The 22845-nt window shown below is 39.9% G+C and overlaps 1 protein-coding gene across 1 annotated transcript in view; it reads left to right on the plus strand.

Moving 5' to 3' along the window:
* Window positions 1-22845, plus strand: part of SLC9A9 (solute carrier family 9 member A9) — a 626265-nt gene that overhangs the window by 201086 nt on the left and 402334 nt on the right. Inside the window, exon 6 of the mRNA XM_002716580.6 lies at window positions 2302-2407. Coding sequence (XP_002716626.3) covers window positions 2302-2407 — 106 coding nt within the window. The remainder of the gene's footprint in view (window positions 1-2301; window positions 2408-22845) is intronic.

Here is a 22845-nt window from a genome sequence, read left to right on the forward strand (position 1 = left end):
GAGAGCTGGCCTGGAAGAGGGGCAACCGGGACAGAATCCGGCACCCCGAGCGGGACTAGAATCCCGTGTGCTGGTGCTGCAGGCAGAGGATTAGCCTAGTGAGCCACAGCACCGGTCTTCATTTCATTTTAAAGGCAGAGGGAGAGAGAGAGAGAGAGCGAGAGAGAGAGAGAGAGAGAGAGAGCTCTTCCATCTGCTAGTTCACTGTCGAAATGCCTGCAACAGCCAAGGCCTAGGTCAAAGTCAGGAGTCTGGAACTTCATCCAGGTCTCCCATGTAGGGGGCAGGGATCCAAGTTCTTGAGTCACCATGTGCTGCTTCCCAGGGTGCACATTGGCAGAAGGAGCCATACTCAAGCACAGGCACTCCTCTATGGGGTGCAAGTGTCTCAAGTGGCAACTTAACCACTACACCAAATGCACACCCCCACCTCCCCCAGGGATGCAGTGTCTTGACTCTACCCAGAAAGGAGAAAGAGCTTAGCAGAAGTGCTTCCGACCCACCTCCCACCCTTAGTTGCGAAGGCCAAGGGTTGTGTCAGAAGTTAACAGCCACATGCTAGAAGGGAGTAGATCTCTATCATTTTACTTCATATGATTTATAAGACCTATTCAGCCAGAATAATAAAATTGATTCTATGCCTGGTAAAATGGGATCTGGCAAATTGTCCTGCCAGTTCAGGACATTTCATTTCTTTCTCTTTTTTTTAATTCTTGCAGTATCTTCTTTTTAAAAAATGTTTATAGTTTTAATTGACAAATAAAAATTATTTGTATTTATGGCATTCAACATGATGTTTTGAAATATGCATACATTGTGGAATGGATAAATCAGGCTAATTAATATATACATGACCTCACATGCTGATCATTTACTTGTAGTGAGAATAATACTTAAAATCTACTCTTAGCAATTCTCAAGTGTGTGTAGTTATTAATTATAACTACCATGTTGTATCAGTAGATCAAAATCCAGAGTCATTCCTTGATGCCCTTAAGCAACCAGGCCCACCAATTCCCCACCCCAGGATCTTGGGGGTGCTGTCTATTCTGCTCCACCTTCATTGACATTAAGTCCTATTCTTTCCCCATTAAAGGCTTACTATGTTGCAGCCTTAATGCTGAGGGTAGTGACACACAAACAAAATGAGAAGCAATGAATAGTGAAGTAGCCAGCACTGTGGTGGTTGACCTATCAGAACTCCAGGCTAAGGATGAGCAGGAGGTCAAGGGCCTGAATCCCGTGTCCTGGAGCAACTCGACTCTTATAGAGACTATTGGGAAAGCCTCCAGCAAAAGCCTGCCTCTGCCCTCTGGCCTGCTGTCCAAGCTCCATTTTCAAAGTACAAATGGATTGTGCTAGCCCTCTTCTTAAAGCTCTTCCATGACTCCCCATTGTGCAAGACATGCTCCAGACTTCCTGATAACACTTAGAAAAACTTAAACTCAACTTACCTTCCAGCTTTTTTTCCATAGCACTCTCATACAACGCAGTTACTAACTTCACAGTCCATGAAACAGGAAAGAACACAAAGAAGTGGCACTCTCCATACTTCCTTAAAACTTTATATCATCAGGATTATTTTCAACCACCCTCTTTTCTCCTTGGTAATCAATTCAATGGATCATTTTCTTAATGATTGCTGTTCACACTTTGCATAACTTTCAGATATCAAGACACTGAGTAGTTTTGATGAACACAGATAATCACTGTGTGATTACTTACTGTCTTGATGTACTCACAAAGCCTCATAAAAATACAAGGCACTGAGTAACCACAGAGCAGGCTGCCAGGAACAGGCACTGGGGTCTCCCTCTTAGGGTCATTGGATCTATCTTCCTCGATGCGTATGAAATCAGGGGAGGGTGAAAACCAGGTACTGACCTCCTTTTCCTTACGGGAGTAGGCTATTGCAACAATACTCATCAAAAGGCAATGGTATTTGGGAAAGTGTGTGGTGTCTTTGGGAAGCTACGGCGAGTGCGAGTTCTCTGTGGCTTGTGGAAAGCAGCAAAGAGGGCAGGCAGTGATGTTGTTGAAGGTAAGCCAAGTGTCGGTCATAGAAAACTTGTATCAAGGAGCTCACACTTTCTCTATAAGCAGTGAAGGGCACAGAGAGTTCTCTAGTTAGGGGAGCGGCATGATTAGATGATTTATGAATAAAGATCCAGTGTTGTTATAAGTGGCGGATTTGAGAAAAATAGGCCCCTAGTTAATACTTTCACCAAGCAGCTAAAACCAAAGAAAACGCCATGGCTGTGTCTCCACTAACTCCGTGTATTTGCGTGTGTGTCTCCCTAGTGACGGTGCTGGCCATTTTCCATGAACTGCACGTTGACCCGGACCTGTACACACTCTTGTTTGGGGAGAGTGTGTTGAATGATGCAGTGGCCATCGTACTCACCTAGTAAGTACCAGCACTTGGCCTGTGTTTCTTTAACCAAGTGAGTCATGCCTCCACTGGGAGATCATTTCTGATGACTTTAATGCTATGTTTTCTCTTCTGTCATCAAGACATAGGCAATTACTAGCTTTTAAGGAATTGTTATCACAGAAAACCTCCAATAATGGGCACAATTCATTAGGTGCCTAATTTCTAATACTATGAATGTTTTTTCCTATTTCCAGCTTATTAGAAGATGCTACCCAGAGGGTAGCATGTTTTCTTCTCAGTGTGTATTTTTAACTGATGCACTGAAGCTTCTCAAATGCATAGAAATGAGATTTCTTCGTTTCAAATAAATATTATTTAATTTTTCCCCTATACAAGTCACTTTCCAGATAATAGACTGAGAGAAACCCCTATATGTACAGTGAGTTTGGCAGACCGGAGCTAGAAGCTGAGGGTCAGAATACTCTTTTTATTTCTGAATACAAATGTAATGCTTTGTAAGAATGCACACATCTTTAAGCCATTCTATGCCAAATGAAATTGATGGAGCTTCAAGAGCCAATGTAATTTCCCTTCATGCTGGAAGAATTTTCTTTTAGGAATGAGAACCAGTGCTCTTTCCTCACCTCTCCTTTAGACACTCACCATTTATATTTAATAAATGCCACTTCGGTGGCTTTCACTATGTCAAAGGTCTCTTCTTGGTTTTAGATTAAGATCAACATTTTGGGCAGTTGTCAGATAGCCAAAAGGAAAGTAACGGTCTGATAATTTAATGGGACCACAGGATTCTATTTAGGGTGTTAATTACTTCAAATGCAGTTGAAAATATATTGTGAAGTAACAAAGGATTTTTAAAAGTCAGATCACACAGAGGGAAGTCAAAAACAACAGAGCAGTTCTACTCTTTTCTTTGTGTTTTACAACTAGCTGACATTTTTGAAGGCTACCACCCCAAATTTGCCACTGATCTCAGCAACTTTCAAGTTTGAGTCTCCAAAAGTACTGATATTTCACCTGGCCACAGAGAAGTGTCTTTCTAGCATTAAAGGGAAATATCAGCAAGTGCAAATTAAGAGCAAAAGTCAAAGGCAAATTCACAAATGCTAAAAGATGCTTTTCAAGAAACACCAAGAACAATTAATTAGAACATCAGGAATCCTTGTCCAAGAAATATTAGCATTAAAGGAACACTTGAACTAATTTTTTTTAAATCTGCTGAATCCCTCATTTTTACTTCCTGAGCTGCCAAGCTGTAAAAGGCCAAGCAAAGCAAAACCACTAAAGTGCAAATGAGCTTGGGAAAGAATCGTGCAGCTTCAATCGAGGGAAGGATTGGCCTTTCTGCTTCTGGCATCACCATTCACAGCAGTTTTCCACTGAAAATACAGACTCTAAGGAGGAGGGTTGATGCCATTGAGCACCAAGCCTGGAGGGCATTTGAAAGCATTTATTTCATGTCTGTCCCAGTCAGTACATGGTTATTGCTGGCAATGCCTCTCCTACTCCTCTACTCACGTCTTAAGAATGTCTTAATCATACAATGTGCTTCACAGTCTGGCCAGATCTCTTTATTTCTAGACATGGATTATATGCTATTCTAACTGAAATCTTTGTGCTCCCAAGCTTTGGCAATTCCAGGATTGTGCAATGACCCCAGTGAATTCCAATTTCAAATGAAGTTAATCCTAAGGAAGAGCTTGGACTCCCAAAAGCCTATACACTGGAATCTACAGGCTCTTTTTTTCACATGGTGCACTTGAGCCCCACCAGCCCCTCCCATCAGCTCTATTGAGTGATATGTACTTACTATGTCTGGGGTCCAAACTATCTGTCCACCAAAGCTATCCGTCACTTACCACTTCCTCCTCCATGCACAAGTGTCTCTGGTTTGTTTGCTTCCCATATTTTCCTTCTCACTTGCTTCTGAACCTTAGTTTACAGCACACGTAATCATCTCTGCATCTTCTTGCACACACACACGTGTCTTCTCTTTGTACTGCCCCATCCCCACACTCTTCCCACTACGTTCTGATGCTCTTAGGAGAGTCCAACGTATGTATCAAATAAAGATTTTCTGTCACTTTCATACTGAAAGTTCACACACTTGTCTCTCCACTTTTTTTTCTCTTTCCACTAAACCTGACAGGTGGTACCTCTATGCTTTTGCACAAAGCTTATTCCTGCTGGATTGCTCTCGGCAGTGTCTGGCTCTAGCTAACCAAGTTGTTAAATTCTTACCTGTCTCCTTTCCTTGGGAGCCACCAGCCTGCAGGCTGCGTCCTGCTTCACCATTGTGTTTGCCTCCATCATCTGTCTCCAGCACAGCATAGCACACATACAAGGTTTACATGTGTATTTGCCTTTCTAGATAGTAATGTTCTGAAAGCAAAGTCTGTGAACTTAAAGTATGTATTAAAAGAACAAAGGAAGCACTCTGGTTTTTTCCCTTTCATAGTTTCACCTTTGTGTGGTTTTGAAGTTCAAGAATAGTGATAGAGGCCAGCGCCGCAGCTCAATAGGCTAATCCTCCACCTGCGGCGCCGGAACACTGGGTTCTAGTCCCAGTCAGGGCGCCGGATTCTGTCCCAGTTGCCCCTCTTCCAGGCTAGCTCTCTGCTATGGCCTGGGAGTGCAGTGGAGGATGGCCCAAGTGCTTGGGCCCTGCACCCCATGGGAGACCAGGAGAAGCACCTGGCTCCTGGCTTCGGATCAGCACAATTCGTGTGGTGGTCGTTGAAGGGTGAACCAACGGCAAAGGAAGACCTTTCTCTCTGCTCTTTCTCTCTCTCTCTCTCTCTCTCTCTCACTGTCCACTCTGCCTGTCCAAAAAAAAAAAAAAAAAAAAAGAATAGTGATAGAACTATCCTTGAATCATGGAGAAGACAAGTTATACATTTTGATGTGAAATGAGATATATACTAGTCTCAAGTTTTCATGAGAGCTATGTTCCTTGACCTCCCCCCACCCCAGTGCATCCCTGAAACCAGATTGGACCAAGACCCATATGGACTCTTTTTTCCCACCTGATAATTTTAAATTTTGTAGAAAAATGGAATTAAAAAATATTTTGTCAAAAAAAGAAAAATTACACCTTGTTAAAAAAAAGATATTTTGTCACAAAATTTTGACATCCATGCATGGTTTTTTTTCATAATATTCATTGTGAACTTTTGAAGACCACTCATATATACAAACATATCATCAAATTTCATTTATAAGTTAGGCATAGTAAAAAACCAGCAATAATAAAATAGAACAACCATAATAAAATACTATAGTAGAAGTTATGTAAAACATTTGAATAGTTTATTTCTAGAATTTTCTATTAATATCTTTTGGACTGCAGTTGGTCTTGGGTATCTGAAACTGCAGCAAGTCAAATGCCAGGTTTTGGGTGACCACAAACCAAAACCCAAATCATTGAGATTTTGGCCCTTGGCAATGCTTCAGAGGAACCCTGTTGGAAGGCCACACACTTTCATTTACCCTCCCATCTTCTGCCAGCAAATTCTCTTGCTTAAGAATCATCCTATTCAGTTTTAGCATTTTTAGTTACCAATGTTATGACAATGTCATGCTCTAGAATTTAGCCACATTTTAAAAGAAAGCAGCTTTCCTTTGCTAATCTAAGAAGCAAATCAGCTCTGTTGAGTGATGTCTTGATGTCTTGGGTCTGAACTGTCTGTCCACCAAAGCTTTCCATCAGGCTAAAGGTATTCTGATTTGTAGATGATTACTTTAGAATTGAATTTAATGAGTACAGCTTTACATAGCAATGGGTGACGGATGCTACATCATGTGCCCATGATTAAAAAAACAGAGTTGCTTGACCTAAAATAATAGTAACTTTTTTCACACCAAAGTTTTGACATTAGCTTGTCTATGACCCAGACTCTTATTTATAGTATACAAGAAATGTCTTCCCAAACATGGATGCATATTAGTTCACAAATGAATTCTATTTGATGGGACTGAATTTCTACAGGTTGCTTCATAGGCTTTGAAGGAAGGCAAAATACACGTTAAAGAACTCTTGTGGGGTGTGTGTTTTGAATCCTGAACAAAAGCATTAATTTAAGAGGCAGCACTGTAGAATAGAAAAAAGCTGAGGTTAGAAGTCAAAAAATCTGATGTCAGGATTGACATTAAGTAGCTGTGCAATTATAATAGTTGGCAGGAAACCAACCCAAACTGTGATGAACAAAAATGGAATCTGTGTTAACTGATTTAACTGGGCAGGTGAAATGAGAGGGCTCTTGCTTTCCTCACTGACCTGCTTCTTGGTTCATTCCCTTCTGGTCACAAGATGGCTGCCAACCTCTCTCAGGGCCATTTCCTGCTTCAGGAAAATAGAGCAAGAATCTTTTCCCACCATTCCTATCCTGAATTTAGTAAACCTTTTTGATTCTGATGCAGTTGTTGTAGACCTGTTTGGAAGTAATCAACATGGCCAAGGTGGTAGGCTACACTTACTGGCGCAGGCCTTAGTCCCATGCTCCAGTGAGTTCCAGAGAGAATAATAAGCTGCATTTTGAAGCACATGAGCTGAGATGAGGGAAGGCAGAATTATAGCTGGGGTAATATTGCCATGAGAAAGGAGAAGTGGGTGCTAGGTAAAAGCACAGCAAAACAAAACCTCGGTGACCACTGCAGGAATTTTATATGATTATAAGCTTTCTATAATTGCTTTCTTTTCTATAAAATGTAAAAATAATTATTCTATATCCAATAAGAATGATTCTGAGAAGCAAATAAGGTAATTCAGTTGAAAACTCTCTGTAATCTCTATAATACATATAGTCTGTACTGTATAAGTATAAATACAATTTATATCAATATCTTTCATTCCTCTTACTTAGATCTCTCTGGTTTCATTAAAATGATTGAAGTCAAAGCTACTTCTGGTGAAACATTCCTTCATAAATATGGCATTTAATGATCTAAAGAATATAGAGAATAACCATTTTTACGTGTGATTTCCCCCATTAGGAATGAACCACTTAGTTAAGACATACTGTCTAAAGTTGATTAAGTCAAGAAATAGCAGTTGAAGTGTATTACTTGAAATTATAAATGTACTCACACCAAAACTGATAACACTCAAGTTAGAAGAAGGAGAAATAAAGTAAGAAATAAGTTAACTAAAATTCTCTGTCATGTTAAGAAAGCAATAGATACTCTGTGGAGTTGGTAAATCAAGAAACTGAGGTGTATGTGTAATATCAAGAGCCACAGGGTTGGGGCCAACAATGGGGGACAGCAGTTAAGGCACTGCTTTGGATGCCTGTATTCCTTATTGCCATGTCTGGGATTGAGTTCTGCCTCTGCTCCCTAGCCAGCTTCCTGCTAAAGCACCTGGGAGGCAGCAGAAAGGGTTTAGGTTTCCAGAAGGCATTCTGGTCTCCCAGGTGCAGGCACTGGGGAGTGAAAACAGCAGATGAAGTTCAATCTCTCTCTCTCTGAGTCTCTCTCTGTCTCTCCCTCCCTCCCTCTTCCTCTCTTTCTCTCTCTCCCTCTCTATCATTCTGACTTTCCAATAAATAAATAAATTAATTAATAAAACTTATAAAAAGAGTCATAGGGCAATCATCAGGATAAATAAAATCACAAATGGTTAAAAAGCAGATTATTTTGCTATGTGGGACAATGATTTAGGCAAAATGAGAAAACATCATTTAACCCTCTATTTTCTATCTTTTCATACTGTGTGGATTTTTTTTAATACTTTGGATTATATTTATTTAAGTAACTTGAGTCTGGTGAATAAGATATCAAAAATGGAAGCTATAAAAGAAAAGCCACTTATTTTTTGACAAGAAGAGAGGAGAGGGAAAGTAATAAAAAAGTTAACTAAAATTCCCTAGATAATGTGTGCAGTTGATAAATCAAGAAATGGAAGTGTATGCAAACCAAAACTTCAATGAAAAAACTGAAGAGAGTATTTTAAACTCATATGTTTATAGGTTAATGACATTTATAATAGACACAATGAATTGTTAATATCCTTACTATATCAGATTTACTGCTGTATCTCCTTGGATACATTACTTAGCCTCACTGTGCCTTAACCACCCTTATCATAAAGTAGTGGATGGTCATAGTAACGTTGGTGGGGTTAACACCTAGACCTGAGTCTGGCCAGTAGCACTCAGAGAACATTAAGTGTGATCTGCTGCTATAACTCTCACCATCAAAGACAAATAATTAAAGGTAAATATAATAGAAAATGGGCAAAGACATAAATAGACAATGGATAAAAGAAGCATAAATGGCAGTATCTCCACTAGATAGGATCAACTTCACTAATAATGAGAGAAAGCAAATAAAACCCCCCAAAATGTATCACTTTCTAATCTTTCAAATATCTGAACCCATAAACCCATAAAAATAATTATGCTTGGGGTAAGACAAGGGTTAGGAAATGGGAGCCCTACTGTATGATATCCAAAAGATATGAGTGATAAAATTTTTACAAAAACAATTTATCATTTCTGTATTTACTAAGAGTTGCTAGAATTTGATCCAGCAATTTTATTCTTAGAAATTTATGCTAAGAAATAATTCAGGGAACAGTGTCTCCTAGCAGTTGTGCACAGTGGTTACTCATTGGTTGAGAAAATTATAATACAGTAATAGCATGGAACTATATGTAGTCATTTTTACAATGCTGTAAAATATGGATATGAAAAGATAATCACAATGTGTTTTCGAGTAAGTACAAAATTATTATATAGTAAATATATTGAATAAATATTAAGAAAATTTGATATATAGTGAGATCTAATTTGGTTTAAAAAATCAGTCAAATCTGTGTGTGTATGTGAGCATGCTTAAAAAATTCATGGAAAATGAAATTAAAGATAAGTTTATATGGGTGCACAAAATTTCCAAACTCCATGCATATGAGAGATCTTCAGAAAGTCTGTGGAAACTGCATGCTTATGAAAAATGATGCATGGTTTTCAAATTTTTATACCAGAGCAAACCTACATTTTAATTTAACTTTTCCATGAATTTTTTTTACCTAACAACCTTTTATTTAAGGTATACAAATTTCATGCATTTCACATATACAAATTTAGGAACAAAGTGATTCTTCCCAACTTACCCTCCCTCCCACCTGTACTCCTACCCTTCTTCCTCCTCTCTCTCTTATTCCCATTCTTATTTTTTACAAAGATCTATTTTCAATTAACTGTGTACACATAAGATTAACCCTACACTCAGTAAAGAGTCCAACAAATAGTATGAACAAAAACAAAAAACCTGTCCTCAACAGTTGAGACAAGGGCTGTTCAAAATCATTGCATCTCAAAGTGTCAATTTCACTTCTATAGATTACCTTTTAAGGAATCTATTAGTTACCACAGATCATGGAGTACATACAATATTTGTCTTCTTGGGACTGAGTTATTTCACTCAGAATGATGTTTTCCAATTGCATCTATCTGGTTGCAAACAACAGGATTTCATTTTTTAGTGCTGTGTAGTATTCTGTTGTATACATATCCCATAATTTCTGTATCCAGTCTTCAGTTGATGGACTCCATGAACTTTTTGAAGTCCCTCCACATATAGTTATAATATATTGTGTTATATATTACTATTAGAATAAATTAATTTATATTATTGGATATTTACTGTATATATTTTATAGAGAAGTCTGTATAATTTATATGTACACAAAGTGTTATATGAAATCAGGGATGATTTCTGTTTCCTTCTTTTGGCATAAATATGGCATATATATATTTCATATATATAAATATGAAATAAATTAGTTATGGTCAGCTCTGGCCCCGAGAATCCCCATTGACAAACTTCTCTTAAGTACAGATTTCAAAGAGAGAAGTCTGAATTTTTTCTCTACCCATGAAAGAGAAGAAAGTAGTGGGGAGGTATGGTTAGGGAAAGATCGATTGATAGGTATGAGGTTATACTAGAGATAAGAAGTTCTGGGGTTCTATTGCACATTAGAGTGAATATAGAGAATGTACTGTTTCTCATAAAAAACCTGCAAGGGAGGAGTTAGGATGCTTTCACTATAAATAAATGTAAAATACTTGAAAAGATAAATGTGTTTACCCTGATTGGATCTTATACAATATGTATATGTAACAAAAAATTGCATAGTACCCTGTAAATACACACAATTTTTATGCTTGTTAAAATTTTGTTTTTTAAAAAATTAAGAAAAGAAGGAGCAGAAAGAGAATGTCAAAAATTTTTGGCCTCTTATCTGCATAACAGATATATTGCCAATATTGTACTAAAACATCTACTTTTGAAATAATTTCACAGTGTACAAAGGCCTCCAGATTTCCCTGGAGATAAAATAAGTACCTCATTAAACAGCTGGGTCTGGGATGACAGTAAATAGATACTTGGTGCCTTTATCCCTGTTATGCAAATAGTTAAAATAAAATTCAATAGGGTTCATTAAAAGAGGGAGGAATGGCGTGCACATTTTCTCTTTTTAAGGGAGCACATTATGCTGCTTAGAAGCTCTTACTAGAAAATGTCATTTAAAGCCTGAACCAGTGAATGCTTGACACTTAGAGTGAGTGATGTTTTGAAAAGCCACATTTCTTACAGCTCATGCATCTTAAGGGAAATTTACCATGGAAGTGAATGGGCTAGCTGAGAAACTCAAACAGCCATGGAACTAAGAGGAACCTTGAGATAGCATCCAGCCGTTCCACAAAAATGTACTGAGGACTTCCTTGCCAGACATTATGCTCGGTGTTGATGACATGGATCCGATGGGTCCGGTCACCCATCTCTGCCCTCCATAACTCCTCACTGAAACAGCCAAACAACAGCTCCGATGCAACCAAACCTTGCTCTATAACCAGCACAGAAAATAACTGTGCAGGGTTTCACTATAAAAAGATGTCCATAGGGAAATCCCATTGTTTCTCTTGGTGGCACTATGTAAACAGACTGCAAACTCCTTGAAGGTGAGTCACAGGCTGCTCCATCCCCCACCACACACAGCTCATTACTTGGTAGATTCCCCAGCAGCTACTGAGCGAGTGAGTGAACGCACTCCTTCGGCGTTTGTACCAGTCCTCTCATTACAACCTATTCCAGAGGTTGGATGCTTAGTATTCTCCCTGCTGCTTCTTCCAACTCTTTGAAAAGCCTCATTAGTTACCCTCACTAGATCTACTTCTTTTTCCATTTGACCCCTAGTCGTAAACACAGAGGTGATCAGAAGGTGTCTCATTTTGATGGGAATAAACCGAAACTGTTATCACAACCAGATATTACAATATTTCTCATGAATCTGCTTAACTTAAAACAAGTTTCTTATATCTTGACACATCTTTCTGAAGGTAATTCACTTTGATATTTGCCTTGGAAACCAATAATCAGCATGAAACTCATTTATTCTGAGGCCTGTCTAGATACTGGTGTGATATATAATTAAAAAAGAAAAAGTATGACCCTTTTTACTTAAGGACTCCTCGGCCTGGCAGTCAGTGTCGTGCTGTCTTCATTTTTCAGACACCAGGTGGCGTCACATGGCAGAAATGGGAAGGCCATGCTGGGATCTTGCAAAGAGGCTGGGAAGAAATGCGCTCAGCTGGATTCCAGCTCTAAGACAGAACTGTCTGTGTTTACTCCCACACCCCTGCCTGCTACTGCTGTCGGATGAGTTTTTGCTCGTTCCTGATGCCTGGTTCCTGTTTCCTGACTAGAACTCTGGCATTCCCCCATACCCTATCTCTTGTGGTCCCTGTTCACATTGCTGGGACTTGACCATGCCTTTGTCCTCTGCCTCCATCCCTGTCTCTCAGAATAGACATGATGTTTACTTGCTGCTGCTTCAGAACTCAGATCCATGACTTCTAGAACTACTTTGCTCATGTCAAGTCATGTGTGACAAATTGGCCAACCAAAAATAAATAAATAAAATAAATCCACAGTGATGGTTTGTTATCTCAAGCCCATCGTACTTTAATTTATTGGTGAATGAGTCAGAGCTAAGTGACAGGAACTCAATTCAAATTAGCTTAAGCAAAAGTAATTCGTTGGCCTATTAAACTGGTTCAGCTGACTTCACAAGCCAGGCTCCAGGATTCAAACAGGGCTCTCTCTTCTTGCTTTTCCTCTCCTGGTCCTTTCCCTCTGTGTGCTGGCCTCATTCTTTCCTAGTGCAAATAGATGGCTCACTCTGTGAAGCAGGAGAGGGTGACGAATGGCATCTCCAGTTTTATGTATATTTTTACCTCAGCATAACACATCATTATCCCAATATTTGCCTATCAGTCAAAAGGACTTTGACTGTCTGTACTTGCGTCTGAAGACCACCCGAGGGCCAATCCAATGGAACTCCGAGGCAATTAAACACAGTGATTGGTGAGATCTGAATCATATTCCCAGCCCTGAGGCCAATGGCACAGAATCTATTAATTGAAGAAACTGATCGGCTGACAAGTGTAACAGACTTGTTCAGCAACAGTGACTATCATATTTCATGATAATAGAATGAAAAGAAACAATAGGACATGGTGATGGAAATGAAGTAGATAGGCCCAAGGTCACTATTTTTCAAAGAAATGCTTTATTGAAACAGCAAACATTCCTTTCTAAACATAGAGTTGATTTTGCAAGAGAGAAAAGGAAATTCCTTAGGTGTGAGAAACAGAAAACACAGCAAGAGTGGGAAGCTCCCACTGTTGGTGGTCACATGACTTTTTGTAAGCTATAGATCCAGGGATTTTGCAGCTGGAATTACTTTTCCATGTGCAAATCAGAGCTCTGTCTATAAGCTCACTCGTGGTGATACAGCTCAGATGCAGTTCTTTGAATGAAACTCAGAGTGTCTAAGTCTCCTTTGTTCACATTGACTCTATTTAACAGACTTAAGAAATAGTGAGGAAACTCGCCTACTAGCTGGAATTTGAGAAGCTAAATACATTGGCCTGGGTGGTTGTGAAACAGGAAATTTAAGCCCATAAATTAATATAAAAAGTTTTTAGGACTATTGACAAAACTGCCCCTGCACATTACCCCCTCCTTCTTCCAAATACAGCAAAAACTGTTCTAAAGTGATACTTTCACACTCAGGCACATGGAAATCCCACAGGAAAAAAAAATTCTTCCTGAAAATGAATTCACAATAAAAATGTTCAGGTCACAAAGGAAAATAACTGCACCATGAAAGAAAGCCAGGAGATAAGCAAAACAAAAGTGAATCAGAACAAGGACCTTAAGTAACTAAACCCAGGATTACAAAAATCTGAGAAAAGCTATAAAATGAGCATACTGAAAATGACTATAGATGTTAAGTGGAAAAGCAGAAAAAAATAAGGAAAAATAGTATAGTAGAAAGAAACTTTGCAAAATGAGAAATGCAAATATTGACATTTTTTTTTTTTTTTTTTTTTTTTTTTTTTTTTTTTTTTGACAGGCAGAGTGGACAGTGAGAGAGAGAGACAGAGAGAGAAAGGTCTTCCTTTGCCGTTGGTTCACCCTCCAATGGCCGCCGCTGCAGCCGGCGCACCGCGCTGTTCCTGGCAGGAGCCAGGAGCCAGGTGCTTTTCCTGGTCTCCCATGGGGTGCAGGGCCCAAGCACCTGGGCCATCCTCCACTGCACTCCCTGGCCATAGCAGAGAGCTGGCCTGGAAGAGGGGCAACCGGGACAGAATCCGGCGCCCCAACCGGGACTAGAACCCGGTGTGCCGGCGCCGCAAGGTGGAGGATTAGCCTATTGAGCCACGGCGCCGGCTAAATATTGACATTAAAAACTAAATGATGCCATAAATGTCATATCAAACCAAATGGTGAAACAAAGAATAAAGTTGGCAAATGACCCTGACTGCAGCACAGATAAAAAATGTTAAGAGACATGAAGAATAGCATGAAAATATCCAGAATAAATTTAAAGGTTTCAAGTGGAGAAATTAAAGTTTATTTGTTGCAGTGTTTCAAGGGGTGATAATTTTTCAAAATTAAGGAGAGAAATTAAGATATCTTCTTGTATTGAGTTGGATAAATTTAGGGTTCTTTGGTTTGGTTTTGTTCTGCTTTTTTAATTGCAATGAGTTTATTTGAAAAAAAAAAAAAACAGAAATTCATGAATTAGATAGAACCAGATCACAAGTGATTGGGATTCCATCAGGGGGAACAGAAGATAAAAACATCTGGAATGTGCTGAAGGAAACAAGACAAACATTTGATTAACTCTGAGATCAATCAAAGATGAGGTCAAAATCCTAATAGCAACCAGAGAAGAAAGATAGATTAGGTCAAATGAAGATTATATGCACTGACTATTTGAATTGCAACAATAGCTACCAGAGGACAGAGAAGTATTATGACCAAAGTATTGTGGGGAAATAACTGACAGTCTAGGTCCTATATGAAACTAAAAGCTCATTTGAGGATAAGAGTGAAATACAGATAGACGGTTTACCACTCATAGATCAATGATAGCTTGCCAAAGGATGCAATTGAGTAAAAATGAGAAATTAAACTCAGAAAGAAATGAGAAGCAAGAAATGTTGAGCCAAGAAACTGGTAAGGAAGAACTGTAAGGAAGAATAATAATGATGATTGTGGGGAGCAACTCAGACTAGACTAAGTTACTGGAATTAAGACTTATTCTATGCATCTGCTCTCCCACAATATGGCGCTGGGAGAGGAGTAAACAACTTCTACACAGCTGCCTCTCACCAACTTGACAAGCTGCAGGAGCTGATCTTGCTCCTGATTGGAGGAGAGCAGCGTGCTCGGCGTGTGGGTAGCAGAGTTGGGATTGGTGGAAGAGGACTATAAAGGAGGAGAGAGACAACATGCACCAGGAACATCTAAAGGGAACATCCAGATAACATCTGAGCAGCCCCTGAGAGAGCCCCCCGCGGAAGTGGGGAAAGTGGCAGGGGGAGCCGCCCTTCCACGGAGGTGGAAGGGTCGGCAGCCAACCCGGGAAGAACCAGCAGCAAACCCGGGAAGGGCCGAGCAGACAAAAGAACAGCGCAGGGTCCTGTGTCGTTCCTCCGTGACTGGGGGAGCGACAGATGATGATGGTGATTAATTGGGTGGGAGACAAAATAAGAGAGACCCATTTACTTTGTGATTCACTGCAGTATTCAAAGATGTAGGGCACTGAATGGTCATGGTGGGAGAGATCATGTGTATGGATGAAGTGGATAAAGCAAAAACCCTGTTCATTAAAGCAACCTGAATGCCACTCAAGTAGCCACCTTCATCAAGGATTTAAAAGAGTCTGACAATAGATAATCCTTTTCAGTCTGGTATAGAGATTCCCACATTGAGGCTCAGAGGGCTAAGCCGCCGCTTGTAATACCAGCATTCCATATCAGAGTGCTGATTCCAGTATTGGCTGCTCCACTTTGGATACAGCTCCCTTCTAATGCACCGGGGAAGACAGGAGATGTTGAAGCCAAGTACTTGGGCTCCTGCTACCCATGTGGAAGACCTGGATGGGGTACCTGAACCCTGGCTTTGGCCTTGACCAGACTTGGCTGTTGGAGCCATTTGATGAGTGAACCAGCAAATAGAAGATCTCTTTCCTGCTTCCTCTCTCTGTTGCTCTGCTTTTCAAGTAAATGAATAAATCAATCTTTAAAAAAAAAGAATAATGCTGAAAACAATAAATGTATTTAAAAAATAATTCAGTATAGAAATGCTGAAACCAGTCTATACCTGCTGTGAAACTGCAGGTAGTCTTTAACAATTTCAGTGTGTGCCAAGGTCTTCTACTTGGTGCCCATCCATTTCTCTCTGCAGAAGTTTAGGCTCTCTACTCTGTTGCTCTGGTATCTCCAGCCTTGGACCTCATCAGCTCTGGTCTAGGCTGTGCCCCATCCTCCCCTTGATCTGCATAGTTTCTGATCCTCTAGTGTAATTACCTCACCTTCCCCCATATTTGGATTTATGGTTCACAAGAAGAATTCACCTGTTCATTTCTGTCCAATTCCTAGGGAAAGATGACCTGCAAAGGTGGTAAGCAGGGAGCGTTTCCTATCACACCGGTTACTGATATGCTGTATAATAGAGATGATTTTAAAATTGTTCTTTATGCACACAAGTAACTTTGGGCTGATAGGCAACAAACCAGTTTGTTGGACGAGGTAGTTCCGTCTTCCACTGTAAGAAACCACTAAGATATAGGAGCTCCTTATTCATTTTAGCCTCTTGTTTGAAACGTTATCTCTCCAGGTTGGAAAGCCACATGGGTATTCTCTCATCTGGGCCCAAAGGACCATTCATGTCCTAGAGAGTGATTTGTACTAAGCAAAGTGCACATGAGACAGTAGTGCTGATATAATAAACACAAGACATTTCTGACCCAAGAATCAGGCTACCCATGCTGGAACGAGCAGCTCATTTTCTCTCTGTCGTCAAGCTACTCAGGAAGCTGAATCATAATCAGCATCCACTTTATTAATTCACCACAGGAAATTACTGTCATTGGGATTTCAAGTACCCCAAAGATCATATGATAAAAGCATTCTTTCCTGTAGGCAAGCCTGCATAAAAAAGCAAATAATACCCAGAGGGCTGTGTGATGATTACCGGGATGGAACGAGGGTAGATTGATATGTCGGATATTTATCTTCATCCTTCACACAAAAGGTGTTGTTTCTCCAATGGGATTTAGAGTTTTGACATGTTTGGCTACCACCCCTTGACTCCATACTGACGGTTACTTAAAATTTGGTTAAGAAAACTAAATCTGGTTCTCTTCCCACTGTATAAAGCTGATATGGTGACTTCTAGTGTCAGATTCTGTGAGGCTTCTTGATTCATTCATGACTAACCAACTCCTCTTGTGATTGATACATTGTACTTTTGTCATAATACAGGAATGCCATTTGTCTTGACCCGACATCTTTTAATGTCTGGTTATGAAGTGATAGTTGTTCCCCCTCCTCTCTGTTATGACCAGTGACCTACATTCACAAGACTGTGCCTACTGACAGCCAGGGTATCATAACAGAACTCTCTATGGAAACGAACCATAATTTTGGTCTCATGAGGAAAGATTGCCAAAGGTTGCCAGACCAACTTGTAGCAACAACATGATCTAAAACATTGCCTGCTAAACTTTTTCTAACATTCCATAAAGTTCTGTTAAACTATGAAGAAAGCCATGGCTCCCACTCTCAGAGGGAGAAAGAGTGCATCTAAACAAAAAAAACAAAGCTCTATAAATAATTTCAGGAGCTCTGGGTTAAGGATTTTCATCCTAAGGCATATTTTCTTCTGAATGCCCCAAGCCTGACTTCTCATTCTGAACAATCAAGAAAATGCCTTTTCTTTCAAGTGATCAATTCTGAATTATTTCCCAAGAAAAAATTTTCCAGAGAATGAGAGGCCAAATCAATATGCAATCATAATTTTGGTCTAAATTAAAAGCTTTCTTTTGGCCTACAGAATATAATCTGTTCATATTACTTGGGCTTTATAATGAATTTGCATGGCAGGCTTATTGCAGGTTTTATATGGGCTCTGCCTTACCGAGGCAAGTAATGCTTAGGGAATCTGATTAAAACTTTGGGGAAGGAGCAGCTGTTCAGCAATAGAGAGTGAGCTAAGGCCCATTTTTCAGAGCCTGACTGCAAGGCCTGGCACCCTGGCCAGCTACTGGAAGATAAATGAACTGTCTTTGAATGCCCAGCTTCTGCGTTAATAGCTTTAAAATATTGGTTGCTTATGGGAAAGAAGTCGAGAACTCTTATCAGTTTTCTTGTCCCAGGAGTCCTCAAATACATCATGTATTTTTCATTGCCAGATTGGCAGGCAATTTTCACCATTTAGATGTTCATAGGTTAACAGTAAGAGTTTCTCACTTGAACAGACAATGGGGTAGGTGTCCAGGAAATTCTTAGAAGAAATGAGAAGATTGGGGCTGGTACTGTGGCATGGCAGGTAAAAACCACCCCTTGTGACGCTGACATCCCATATGGATGCCTGTTTATGTCCTGGCTGCTCCATTTTTAAAATTTTTTTTCAAACTTTTATTTAATAAATATAAATTTTGAAAGTACAACTTTCACATTATAGTGGTTTTCCCCCCATAACCACCCTCCCACCCACAAACTATCCCATCTCCTCTCCCTCTCCCATCCCATTCTTCATTAAGATTCATTTTTAAGTATCTTTATATACAGAAGATCAACTTAGTATATACTGAGTAAAGATTTCAACATTTGCACCCACACAGACACGCAAAGTATAAAGTACTGCTTGAATACTAGTTTTACCATTAATTCGCATAGTACAACACATTAAGGACAGAGATCCTGCATGGGGAGTAAGTGCACAGTGACTCCTGTTGTTGATGTAACAATTGACTTTGATCCAACTCCCTGGTAATGCTCTTGGGAAAGCAGTGGGAGATGGCCCAAACATTTGCATCCCTGTCACCAATGTGGGAGACCCAGATGAAGCTCCTGACTCCTGGCTTTGGCCAAACCCAGCCCTGGCTTCTGTGGCCACTTGGGGAATAAACTAGCAGATGGAAAAGTTGTCTCTTGCTATGTCTCTCTCTGTTTCTCTGTAACTCTGACTTTCTAATAAACAAGTAAAATCTTTAAAGAGAGAGAGAGAGAGAGAGATGCTAAAAATCCAGACCAGCTTCTTCCCAGCATTATACTTTAGTCTCAGCATCACGATGTACATTCTTCTGACTTTTATCAAGGTGCTTAATTCTGATTCTATATATGCAACTAAGATACTAAATGCCTTGTTTTTCACATGGCATTCAAATGGCCAAGTTTGATCTGATTCCATCAATGTGAGCATGTGATCTTTGAGGCCAAATTTAATCTTTACCTTACTATGTTCAGAGGTTTGTACTTTTTTCTTTTTCTCTATACCCACTTCATCTGCCCACTTTGCTCTTAAGGAGATAAGACAGTCTTCCAAGTGAAGTTAATTTACTTATGTGACAGTTGGCCATGTAGATTTTCAGACATTGTTTGTTCTAATATGTGTTTATATTTTGCCTTTTTATCACCATATATATAAGAAAAAGTTATGAAAAGTAGCAAAATAAATACATGTATGAATTTAATTTTCTTTTTCATTAGTAAATTCTAGTAGAAATTGGCTGGAAAAAATGTCATCTGAGAACATACTTAGATGTGCATAGCATGTATTTGACTTCATGGAGAAGTCAAGTCTGGACTGAGTCAGATTCTGACTCTGTCATTCACTAACTTTATGCTATTGAGCAAGTCAGCTGACTTCTTCAGCTTCCTCATCTCAGCAAGAGGGTAGCTTTAGTACACAGGCCCATCTTCACCTTTAAAAATAAAAATCTATTGGGATTTTAAAAGTGAGATTCCGGCCGGCGCCACGGCTCACTAGGCTAATCCTCCACCTTGCGGTGCCGGCACACCGGGTTCTAGTCCTGGTCGGGGCACCGGATTCTGTCCCAGTTGCCCCTCTTCCAGGCCAGCTCTCTGCTGTGTCTCGGGAGTGCAGTGGAGGATGGCCCAAGTACTTGGGCCCTGCACCCCATGGGAGACCAGGATAAGTACCTGGCTCCTGCCATCGGATCAGCATGGTACACCGGCCGAAGAGCGCCGGCTGCGGCGGCCATTGGAGGGTGAACCAAGGGCCAAAAGGAAGACCTTTCTCTCTGTCTCTCTCTCTCACTGTCCACTCTGCCTGTCAAAAATAAAAATAAAAATAAATAAATAAAAGTGAGATTCCACTGAAAACAGTTAAGAGGCACTTCATGAGGAAACAAAACTTTAGAAAGCCAACACCCAAAACATGTATAACTACTAAGCTGTCTACTAAAGGCACATAAAGCAGGAATGAATTAAAATTTAAATAGAAAAATTATATAAATTTAAAGTGCAGATATCAAAATAAAATTCTTAGTAGGTGAGTTGATATGATGATCTACATCCAAAATACAAGGGAGTTAAATCCACAATATTACAGAACCAGATATCTGACTAACCAAAAGACGAACACAAAAATCAATAACTTTTCTAGACTTTAGCAACAATTAATGATAAAATGTAAGGGGAGACAGAGGTATTGAATGAAGATGGGTAGAGTAGGGAGGGAGCTTACCACTGTAGTCTAGGAGAAGATAGTTAAAAAAAAAAAAAAAGTGGAGAGAGTGCAGTCTCAGGGAAGACTTAGGGAGAAAATGGTAGAGGAAACTCCATGCAGGTTGAAGGGGTAAATCAGCCCTATGTGGAGGGTGTGAACACACACAAATCAGGACCCAAGCAGCTTCGAGCTTCTGCACCAGCCTTGGAGGATGAGGTGAGACCAGACTGGCAGCCCAAGCTACTGGCAATAAAGCCGCAGGAAAAGCCTGGAGGGAATCCAGCTTGGAGCCCTGTGGGGGATAGTGTACTTGCCAAACTAGAGGAGAAGAAGGGGGGACATGTTTCTCTCTCCCTGATCACCCTGCAATGGCGTCCTGTAACAAGCGATATTTTGGAAATAAGTAACAGTGTCTTGGCCAGCTCATGTCCGTGCCCAGCAAAAAGCCAAGTGGAGACTCCTGCGTCTGGTGGAGAGAACTGTCGGGGGCTGGGTGCTCCTGACTGTGGGACACTGTGTGCCAGGACTGTGAAAACACTGAGACTGCAAGGCTTTGAAAACACCGAAGGAAGACCTTTCTGTCTCTCTCTCTCACTATCCACTCTGCCTGTAAAAAAAAAAAAAAAAAAAAAAGACATACTACAGGGCAGTTATAACCAAAGCACCCTGTTATTGGTACACAAACAGATGGGTAGACCAATGGAATAGAATAGAAACACCAGAAATTAATACAAGCATCTACAATCAATTTATATTTGACAAAGGAGCTAAAATCAATTCCTGGAGCAAGGACAGTCTCTTCAACAAATGGTTCTGGGAAAACTGGATTTCCATGTGCAGAAGTATGAAGCAAGACCCCTATCTTATACCTTACACAAAAATCTATTCAAAATGGATTAAAGACCTAAATCTACAACCTGATACCCTTAAATTATTAGAGAACAGTGGGGAAACCCTGCAAGACATTGACACAGCAAAGATTTCTTGGAAAAGGGATAAATACCATATGTTCCCCTCCTTGACCTGTGATAACTAATAGAGCACCTAAAAGGCAATCTGTAGAAGTGAAATTGACACATTGAGAAGCAATTACTTGACCAGCCTTTGTCTTGCCTGTTGAGGAACAGTTTATGCTAATTGTTGAACTCTTACTTAACTTAGAGTTAGTCATATGTGTATAAAGTCGATTGAAAATAGATCTCAGTAAAAAATAAAAGTAGAAAAAGAAAGGGAGGAGGATGAGGGGTTGGGAGTGTGGGTGGGAGGGTGAGCATGGCGATAAGAATCACCATGTGCCTAGAGTTGTAATTATGAAGTTTATGAACTTTGTAAAGCTGTATAGTTCTGCACACATTCCTATGGACTTAATCCTAATGGTACAGTTTAAAAACTTGCCATGAGACTCCAAATCCCCTTAAGCTGGGTGGTAAAAATACCATCTTGAGTGTTAAAAAGGAGGGAATGCTTCAACATGGGAAGCGGCCTACACAGCAGACTCACAGAATGACAATCGTTTAAATAGCACACTGACCTCAGAATCAGCCCTTAAGGCATTCTGGTTGGGCTGAAAAGCCCACAAGAGCATTTCAGGTATGGAAAGCCAAGACACTGTGACAAAAAATGTCCTACATGAAGGACCTCGGTAGGTGAGACCCCAGGGGAAAGAAGTGGTCATCAGAGAAGGAGGTACTTTTCTCTGAAGGGAAGAGAGAACTTCTACTTCACTTATGGCTTTGTCTAGGTACTGATGGAGTTTTTTGATTCAAAAGGCTTCCATAGCCTTGGCAGCTCATGTCAAGAGCCTCTGGTGATCACTGACATCATACGTAAGGGTGTTAATTGTTAAATTGACAACAAGATTCACAGTGCACTAACTTCCCATTCAGGACTTCTGTCCTCAAAGAGTTGTATTATAACTATGTCTAAGTGTTCCTAAAACATGTATCATTCTTGGATGCTTCTTTAAAGTTAATTACGTTTCAAAAAAAAAAAAAGTGAAATTAACATCAAGATGCAATGACTTTGAACGGTGCTTGTCTCTAATGTCAAGGAACAGGGATTTTTTTTGTGTGTGTTTTGTTTGTTTGTTTTCCTTGCAAATTATTGAACTCTTTACTTATATACAGTTGATCTTCTGTGTATAAAGTTAATGGAAAATGGATCTTAGTGGACAATGGAACTGGGAATGGGAGCAGGAGTAGGAGGGGTGGGAGAGTGGGTGGGAAGGTGGGTATGGTGAGAAGAATCACTATATTCCTATCACTGGATTTCTGAAATGCATGAAGTTTGTATTCCTTAAGTAAAAGGTTTCTTGGGGGCAAAAAAATGAAATGGGAAATATTATTAGTAAATCTATAGAAAGCATTAGAAAATCTAAAATAATTATAATACCTTAAATA

The sequence above is a fragment of the Oryctolagus cuniculus genome, chromosome 4 (genome assembly GCF_051225735.1).
Source record: "Oryctolagus cuniculus isolate XC-2025 breed Fujian yellow rabbit chromosome 4, ASM5122573v1, whole genome shotgun sequence".
Lineage (NCBI taxonomy): Eukaryota > Metazoa > Chordata > Mammalia > Lagomorpha > Leporidae > Oryctolagus > Oryctolagus cuniculus.